Source organism: Mus caroli, chromosome 13, assembly GCF_900094665.2.
Source record: "Mus caroli chromosome 13, CAROLI_EIJ_v1.1, whole genome shotgun sequence".
Taxonomy (NCBI): domain Eukaryota; kingdom Metazoa; phylum Chordata; class Mammalia; order Rodentia; family Muridae; genus Mus; species Mus caroli.
The window spans coordinates 92450822-92460652 of record NC_034582.1 but is presented as its reverse complement, the minus strand read 5'-3'; the positions used below and the strand labels follow the sequence as shown (position 1 = coordinate 92460652).

Here is a 9831-nt window from a genome sequence, read left to right as displayed (position 1 = left end):
AATATATATTTATTTATTTTATGTATATGACTATATTGTAGCTATCTTCAGACACACCAGAAGAGGGCATCAGATCTCATTACAGACGGTTGTGAGCCACCATGTNNTTGCTGGGAATTGAACTCATGACCTCTAGAAGAACAACTCTTAACCGCTGAGCCATCTCTCCAGCCCATAGCTTTTCTTTTTAGAGAAAGTGTGTGTGTGTGTGTGTGTGTGTAAGAGAGAGAGAGAGATAGACAGACAGACAAAACAGACAGACAAAGACATAGACACACACTGAGATATGGTCATTTAACGCCTAGAATTTCAGGATCCTTTCTTTTTTTGTTTGTTTTGTTTTGAGGTTTATTAAAACAGCTTCAATTGGTGTTTGAAATTCATCGAAACCGTAGGCTGAGTGACCTGAAGGTTAGAGAGACTGCCAAGTCCAGAAGCTTCGGCATCTCCTTGGTGTCAGGATCCACCTCAGTGATATGATCTAGGGCTGAGACCTCAGGAACATAATTCTCTCCTCTCTCTCTCTCTCTCTCTCTCTCACTTTGCAGCTTGATAGAGCTGCCTCTCATAGGACCTCTCTGAATGGGCTTCATCAGATGGGTCACATAGCCGGCTATCTTGTTCCGAAGTTTCTAGCTGGGGATAATGGAGGTCTCCTCCCACAGGTGCTTGTTGCTGTGGAAGCCATTACCCAGGCGTGTGTAGTACTTCTCGATGATGACCTGGGCCGCCTTCTTCACAGTCTTGGTGTGAACTCAGCCCATGTTGGCGGGTCTCAGTAAAAAAGGAAACTCCAGGATTCTCTCTTGCACTAAGCCTGGTGATATTAGGAATCCAGTACCAGCCGCTTTTGCAGGGTGAGCTTTCTTACTCCTTTTGTTAGAATTTTCTTCTATCTTAAGCACCAAGGATAGTATAACTGGGCTGATGGTTTACAAAACAAAAGCAAATATTTATTTTAAATGGAAGAGTTAACATATACAAGAAAAACAAAAACAAACAAACAAAGGAGAGATTGCTCAGTGGTTACTAGTATTACTGCTCTTGGAGAGGACCCTGATTCAATTCCAAAGTCCACAGGGTGATTCACAACTTGCTGTATCTTCAGTTTCAGAGGATCCCACACCCTCTTCTGATCTTATTGGGCACTAGGCACACACATGGAATTCATACCTAACATGCAGGCAAATCACTCATACACATAAACCTTTTAAAATAGTATATGGAAATAGCATCTTTCCATCATTCAACCTCAAATATTAACTTGTATGGCCAATCTTGCTCCTCCTATACCCTAGTCTTCTGCCCTGCTTCCACGAAATACTCCTGAGCAGATGCTAGATGTCTTAGCTTTACGTAAATATTTCTGAAAGATATTCTTATAAAGGCACAACCTTTATCTGGTTATCTTTTGCTATCGACTATATAAAAGATACATGAAAGCGTTTACATTACATCGTTTGGGGAGGCAAATAATTTCCTTTGAAGAAAGTGCTATACTGTCCATGTTTGAAAACGATCTTAGGAGGTGCGGTGTTCATACTGTGGTTAAAACTACACTAAATCATCTCTGGAGCTTGACTTCAAACTTGCAGATTTTTGACTTAGCTTAATGAACTTGGGACCTCTAAAGTTTTTTAAACTTTTGGAAAGAAAGGCATGGCGAGGGATTTCTTTTCCCCATCAGGCATGTTAAAACTTGTGTCCTTTCCTCCTGAGTGTACAAACTGGTAAGATTACCACCATGGGCTTTGTGAACAGGCCTGGAAGAGTCGCGTTTCGGGTCACGCCTGCTCTCGGCAGGCGGTCCAGGCCGGCTGGCTCCCTTGTGACCGACTGCACTGCCTGAGTCTTGCAGGCGACACTGGGCGTTCCCTCCCTTTCCGGCCTTGGACAGTTTTGTTTTGGACCTTACTTCCCAGTCAAGGAGAGGCTCCCTGTTGACCAAAGGTTTCCCAGTCTCCTTGGGGTGGCCGGCTGCCAAGTTTCCTTAGTCCCAGTCTGCCAGGACCTGGGACTGTTGGAGATCCTCGAAGGCCCGGACACGGGACGCGAGTGGGCGTGGCCCTATTAGCTCCGCCCCCGGGCCTGCGGGTCGCTCGACTCCCACCAGCCCCGGAGGCTCGCGCAGACTAAGCTCTGTACCATTCCTTGCGAACGCTCGGACCCGGACAGGCTGAGCGCACGCGCACTGGGGAGCGACAGCAGGCGCTCGCCCGGCGGTGGTGGCGGCGGCGGCGGCTGCCGCTAGGTGGCGCATGCGCCCTGGAGGGCGCGGGCGGTCTCTGGGAAGAAGGCGGCGGCGGCGAGAGGCGGGGGCGCCGTAGGGGCCGGTCCGTGTTTACACAGCGGCGGGCGGGTGCGGACGCGGAACCCGGCGCGGCGGCGGCGGCGGCGGCGGCACGATGGTCATGGCGCATTTCGTGGAGAATTTCTGGGTGAGCGGAGGGTGTTGGGGACGCCGCGGGCTTCGGTTTCTCCCCGCGGCCTGCGTGCGCGGCGGGCGGCGGCTCCTCGGGCGGCCGAGCGAGAGTCCACGGCCCCGGGGTTGCCCGGTCGAGCTCCCGCGGGCCACGGCTCTCCGGCCACCCGCGTCCTCCGGGTCGGCCACTGTGCGCGGCGCCCGGGCTGGCAGCGCGGCCCGGGAGTCTCGGCGGGGACTCCAGAGGGCCGGCGGCGCCGGGCGGGGACAAAGCGCCGACGGGGCGTGCGTGCGCGGCGTCCGGCGCGGGGAGCCGGGCACCCGGCCGGTCGGCTTCCCGCGGCGCAGGCCCGGGACCCCGCGCAGAGTCCGTGCACGGCCGGGCGGGCTCGGCACTTCCTCTCGGCCGCGCGGCTGGGCTGGTGGGGGCTGCGCCCAGGACTTTGCCTTCAGGCCTGCTCACAAAGCCCGTGGAAGTTGGGTTTCGTGGACCTTCCTCGGGCTCCCCACACCCCTCTAGTCTCCTCGCCGTGTGATTTCGTGCAGTTGCTGTTAGCCGATCGTGGCAAGTACGCTTCTGCCATGAACGGGAAAGTTACGTGTTTACTCAGGTATCTTGGCCGAACTTGGGTTTTCGTGGCCCGACAGTTGCAAATACGGCCCCACTTTCATTTGGGTAAGGTGTTGAAAGGAGTCAGCTTTCAGTCGTGCCAGCTACTGCTAGCTGAGATTCTTAATTCAGTCTCAAGCACGGGCTTGAATACAATCAGTTCATGGTTATTTGTTTTGAATGTTAACTCGCTTTTCGCAATCATCTGTACTCCGTGGTGTTTTTAAAGAGCGGTTTTATTGAGGTTCTCTTTCTGTGTATACAGTGCATGCATTTAAAGTGTATACTGTGAAGAGTTCCTCATTTTTTTTTTTTTTTTTGTGCAAACATCACCACAGTCAATTTTAGAACAATTTCATAACCTCAGAAAGAATCCCTTACCGGTTTAGGAGTCATTCCCAGTTTACCCCTTGTCTCAGTCCCTAGGCAACCGATCTGCTTCTACAGTTCTGTCCTTTCTGGACCCAGCATTTAAACGGCTCTCTGATGACTATTTCACTTACCATAATATCTTCGAAGGTAGTCCACGAGATAATACATGTTAGTATTTCATTCCTTTTTATGATCAAATAATATTCCATTCCCTTTTTTACTTACCTATTCATTGGTGATGAATATATGGTACCTATCGCAACTTCTCTTTTATTATGAGTAATATTGCAATGAACACTATACAAGTTTGTCAGAGCATGTGTTTTTCTTTGTAGAATGGAATTTACTGGATCACGTGTTTAACTCTGTATTTGCACATGGTTAGCCAAAGGGCCAAGAAGCAGATGTAGTACTAGTTCAGTCAACTGCTAGACTGTTCCTCAGAGTAGATGCACACTCACTAACACCTGCTGTCTTTTGTTACTATGAAGGTGGACATGAAGTAGCAGCTTGTGCTTTTGATTTGCATTTTTCTGTGGCTAATGGTGTCAAACATTTTTTTTTTTTTTTTTGCCCATTTTAAGTATTTTTCTTTGGAAAACTGTAGACCCATTGTCAGTTTTAAAATTTGATTATTTTTATTGCCTTTTTGTTATTGAATCCTTTTCATAGTCTGGATAATCCTCTCAAACCTTGTGCCTACACACTTATTTAAAGGCAGTTTCCTGGCCTTCTGATCCTCCTGTCTCTGCCTACAGACTGCTGGGAATACAGGTAGGTGTGTGTCATTTCTATTAGCCCTGGATGCAATTTTTTTTTTTTTTTTTTTTTTTTTTTTTTTTTTTTTTTTTTGAGATAGGGTCTATTTACATAGCCCTGGCTGTCCTGGAACACACTGTGTAGACCAGGTTGTTTTTAGCTCAGATTGCCTGCTTCTGCTTCCCAGGCACACCATGCCAGACCTTCAGATACATATACCCATATACTTAGATACGTATCCCTTCCCTCCCTCCCTCCCTGCAACATACAAACTTTATTTACTAAAAGTAAAGGGTAAAATAAAACAGGCACTTGTATTAAGAAAAAAAAAAAAACACTACAAGAAAATGTGTTTTCAGTAACTTAAAAGACCCTCCTCGCAGTGTATTTAACTGAACGCTCGTTGATAAGAGTATAGCTCCTGCACAGGTATAGATGAAAGATTTGTGCGTTTTTCAAGTATTCACTGAATACTACCTTATATACACATACACATTAAATGTGAAAAAGATTGGATGACCCCAGCTATACTTAAATGTGTGTGTGTGTTTGTGTGTGTGTTGGAAAAGGTGTCTAAAGAGAATGTGCAGTTTTGACTCCTGAATGGTGTACTGAACCCATCCTAGATTCTGTTGAACACCAAGGCTCCTCCACTCCTGTTCAGACATCAGATGAGGTTTTGTATTTGTTTAGAGAATTCTCTGTGTAACATGACTGCCAGAACCCATAGTCCTTGCCTGACTGCAGGCATGGAGGGAGCAGGAAACCAGAGGCGCTCCATGACCATCTGATGGGCATCTCAGTGACTTTAGAGGATGCACAGATACACGGTGTGGAGATAATGTCTCCCTCCAGAAGACTGCCTTTTTATTGACAACTTCTTTTGAAGTCCAGTTTGTAATTGGATACAATCTTGAAGTCCAACTCCCCACTCTTCTGTCACCACTGCTTTTGTTATCCTGAGGCTTGTGCTAGCTAACCTAATGTACTTCTGTTTTCTTAGAAGACTTCACAGTTTTAGTTCATCTGCTTCCTTCTGTCATCTATCTGAACATAATCCTGTGTGTCAGGATTATGTGTGCAAGTGCATGGCCAGTTTCTTTCTTTTCTTTTCTTTTCTTTTTAGATTTATTTATTTATTTATTTATTAATTATATGTAAGTACAATGTCTTCAGACATCCCAAAAGAGGGCATCAGATCTCATTACAGATGGTTGTGAGCCACCATGTGGTTGCTGGGATTTGAACTCACAACCTTTGGAAGAGCAGTTGGTGCTCTTAACCACTGAACCATCTCTCCAGCCCCCGCCAGTTTTTCTTTCTTTCTTTCTTTTTTGGTTTTTGGTTTTTCGAGACAGGGTTTCTCTGTGTAGCCCTGGCTCTCCTGGAACTCACTTTGTACACCAGGCTGGCCTTGAACTCAGAAATCTGCCTGCCTCTGCCTCACAAGTGCTGGGATTAAAGGCATGCGCCACCACTGCCTGGCCTAGTTTTTTTTTTTTTTTTTCTTATTGGGCTGAATTTTCTTTCATGCTAGAGAAAACTTGCAATACAAAAATTTACTTTCCAAACTATCTTGTGAGTATTCACACTGATGGGAATATATACAGAATATGCTCGAACCAGTACACATTCAAGATATGAATCAGAAAGATCTAATCAAATCTTTTAAATTAGAATACATANGATGGTTGTGAGCCACCATGTGGTTGCTGGGATTTGAACTCTGGACCTTCGGAAGAGCAGTCGGGTGCTCTTACCCACTGAGCCATCTCACCAGCCCCTAGTTTCTTTTTTAAAGGGTCTTTCTTCATTGGGTTTTGGTGACACTTTTTTCAAATATCACTTCACCATGAATGTATGGATTTATTTTTGGATTTTCAATTTTATTCCATTGCCTTATTATATGTCAGCAGCTACTATACTATTTAATACAGATTTGTATAATGAGCCAGGAAATATACAAGTCCTATGTGTTTTTTTTTGTTGTTGTTGTTGTTTTTTCAAAAAAAGATTTTGGCTATTGGGGGGTCCCTTTATTTGCATATGAATTTTAGGATTACTCCATACACTTTAGACTTAAGGGAAACTTAGAACACTGTTGTAAAGATTGCCTAGGGATTGATGTTCTTAGGCCAGGTGCAGATGGCAAAGCTGGTTATGACTTGTATCTGGAAGCCTGATCCCCAGGACTTGTATAGTAGGAGAAAGACTCCTGCACGTGCCCTGTTAGCCTTGGCAGGTAGACATCCCTACACATCTCATAAATAAACACATGGAATTACAAAAGAAAAGCTTTTTTTTGTGTGTGTGTATTTTGGATATGCTAATATTTTTAAGTTTATTAACAATTTTAAATTGTTTTTTCCTGTTTCAGAGTTGTTCTGTCAGTTGAACATTTAGAATAGCCTTGCTTTTGCCTATTTCAAAATACACGTTTCTGGATTTTTTTTTTTACATATTTTTCATGCCTTTTGTTTGACTGAATTAATAGAGGAACAAGAATAATTTGAATATCTGAAATCTAATTTATGTTTCAGTCTTTGCCTTCATTTTTACCATTAGGAACAAATAGGAAAATATATTAAAAATAAGTTGAGGTTTATTTCCTAGTCTGGAATTGGGGCTCTAAGAGCATGGAAGGCTCTCAGGAGGCAACAAGGAGCTGGAGAGCTAGGAACTGTAACTAAGCAAGCAGCTTAGGAGGGGCTCATAGTCTCTGCCTTAAACATCTTACAGATTTACGTAGTTTAGGGTCATTTATGAAATAATTCTGTAGAGTAGAGAATTGTATATTTATTCCCTCCAGATTTCACAGTGTCAAAGATTTCAAAGCTTGTCAAAGTTCAAAGCATATTGTACATGGTAAATAGATACATGTTTACATACACACGCATTTTGTTCAAAAACAAAACAAAACAAAAACTCGTCAAGGTGAGGTAATGGGAAACGTTGAAGTTTAAGTCTCTAATCAAACAACATATGAACGGTGTTCTCCTTCATGTCTGTAAAGACAGACCTTTCTACTGTGGCCTGTGGTAGAGGAAAGCTTGACTCAGTGAAACACAGTGGAAGCTCTTGTGAGAGCGGCACATCCTCCCTTTTCTTTATGGTTCTTCCTCAGTGAAACTGCTGCGTTAAACATTCCTAATACTGCACTGTAAAGAAAAACGCACGCTCAAGACTCCTACAGAACAGATGTTTTGTTGCTGATAAGTCTGGTGCCCTAAAGCTTAGTGCTATTGATAATCCAGCTGAAATATTTCCCTGTTAATCCACAGCAGTATTCTTAATATGTAAAAACAAACGTCAGTGCTTTAACAGACTACATAGCTCTAAAGGCCATTGTCTGGGATTGAGCTGTCTCTCGCTGAGTCTTGCTTAGAGAAAGAGTTAAGTACTAGCTTATAATACTGACATTATCTGTAAGAGCACCGCACTGTAGTAATTAAAATGACTTTTTATATATACCTAGATTGTTCATCAGTAAAAACATAAAAGAAGTCATTTCACAGATAATAATTAAAAGAAAAATAAGCATGACAGACTTCTATTTAATACTTTATGACTATTATTTTCCATATGACATACCACGGATTCCTTAGTGTATGTCACTTTAGGATAAACTGAAGTTTTGAGTTAGGTGGCTTTCTCTAGATGGCGTTTCAGTCAGCACATCAAAAGGTAGCAAACACATGACTAGGTATTTGAATCCTGAAGCCTTTCCTTTTTAATCTTACTGTTTAGCCTGTAAATAGTCTCATTTCATTTACTGCTTCATTTGTATCATATTTTAGTCTTAAATTAAGTTGAAGCACTTGGTTATCCAGTTTGATCTGTAGTTATGTGGGTAAATCTGTAGGATTAAAATGCTTTTAGAAACTCTGTATTATTCTGTCAATAGGACTTTGGAGTGTAAAACATTTTTTGTTTGTCAATTTTAAATCTGGTATTTTAGATGAGAGATTAATAATACATTTTGGTGTTTTTTTTTTTTTTTTTTTTAATTCAGGTGGAAAATTTGAAACTGTATCTTTAGAAAAGTATTTGATATGACCAGAAACACAAAGTAGAAGCTTATCTTTTATTAGTTTAAAGTTCTAAATAGGGCTGGAGAGTTAGCTCAGAGAGATGCTCTTCCAAAGGTCCTGAGTTCAATTCCCAGTAGTCACATGGTGGCTCACAACCATCTGTAATGGGATCCCATGCCCTCTTCTGGGGTGTCTGAAGACAGCTACAGTGTACTCATGTACATTAAATAAATAATAATAAAAAAGTTATAAATATTGTAATTTGGTATTCTTGCTTAGAATATGATCCCATCAGATGGTGCACTACATTTAAATATGTGTATACATATGTGGACATATGTGTAGAAATATTTACTATGTACTAACAGACTTGTACATTGTTTTATATCTATTGATACTCCAAAGGTACCAAAAAAGACTAAAATATAAAATCTCCCTCTTTCTTTGTCTAGTTCTTCCTAAAGGCAGTTACTTATTTCTTTTTAGCATCCAAAAGAACCTGTATATATACAAGCATAAACATTCACAAAGGGAAATGTCGTAGGGTATAACTGTAAAAGTAGTTAGCCATACCCTGGTTGTTTTTATTAACAAACAGTATCCAGCTATAGATTCAATTAAGTTAGTTGAATTAAGTCAGCTACTGATTCTATTAAGTAAGTTATTGTATTAGTAGACATTCTAAAAGTATAGTTTTTGTTGTTCTTGTTGTTTTTAACATTTTTGGTTTTTTGAGACAGGATTTCTCTGTGTAGGCCTGGCTGTCCTGGAACTTGCTCTGTAGTTGGCTTTGAACTCAGAGAGCCACCTGCCTCTGCCTCTCAAGGGCTGGGAGTAAAGGCATGATATCCTTAGACTTGGGTTTTGAGGTTTTGTATTTCAGTATTGTTGTCTACGGAAAGCTTTACAACTTAGTTATAAACTGTTGGCAGTTTTATCAAACACGTGTCATTTCTGTGTCACAGTCCAGTGATGGCATCCCTTGGAATATTTAGATCCTTTGCTTTTTGTCTACTGCTTCTATTTTTATTTATTTTTGAGGCAGTTTCTCTGGGTAGCCTTGGCTGTAGAACTTGCTTTGTAGTCCAGGCTGGCCTTGAACACAGAGATCTGTCTGCCTCTGCCTCCCCAGTACTGGCATTAAAGTTGTGTGCTACCACTGCCTAGCTTGTCTGTTGATTATAAATCTACATGATGATATTATTTTGTTTGCTAATGGTTGACTAAAAGAATATTTTTATTTTGACAGGAAAAATGGTTTGAAAAGCAGTGTAAGTTAAAAAACCCACAAAAATCTAAAGTTAAATAATACATTCTTAAATATATAAACCTGTTGAAGTCCATTAAAATGTTGGGCTCAAAATATTTTTCTTCATAGATAAAAATGGATGTTCAAAATATAAAAGTGTTTATATTACTACAAATATAACATTTTTATTTGTTGTATGTATGGCTAAATACTTGATGTTTACAAGCTAAGAGTTTATTAGAAATTACTTCAACTGGATTGAAGTTCCTGTTTCCTGTTTTTTTGGTAAGCTGTTGAAAACTTAGATTTCCGATCCTGTGTTATTTGCTTATAGTTTTGCTTTCATATCCAACACACATATTTAATTCCTCATTTTCTTTTTTTTTTT

General features: G+C 41.6%; 1 protein-coding gene and 1 pseudogene across 2 annotated transcripts in view; one reads left to right on the top strand and one right to left on the bottom strand.

Annotated features, from left to right (window-relative positions):
* Positions 1-246: 246 nt before the first annotated feature.
* LOC110307643 lies at positions 247-2131 on the bottom strand (annotated as a pseudogene).
* Positions 2070-9831, top strand: part of Fcho2 (FCH domain only 2) — a 94865-nt gene continuing 87103 nt past the window's right edge. Inside the window, exon 1 of one of the 2 annotated variants that reach the window (XM_021179877.2) lies at positions 2070-2438. In XM_021179877.2, coding sequence (XP_021035536.1) covers positions 2406-2438 — 33 coding nt within the window. In that variant the 5' untranslated portion in view covers positions 2070-2405. Of the gene's footprint in view, positions 2439-2818; positions 3034-9831 lie in introns of those variants that run through there. The other variant, XM_029468219.1, reaches the window with a different exon arrangement.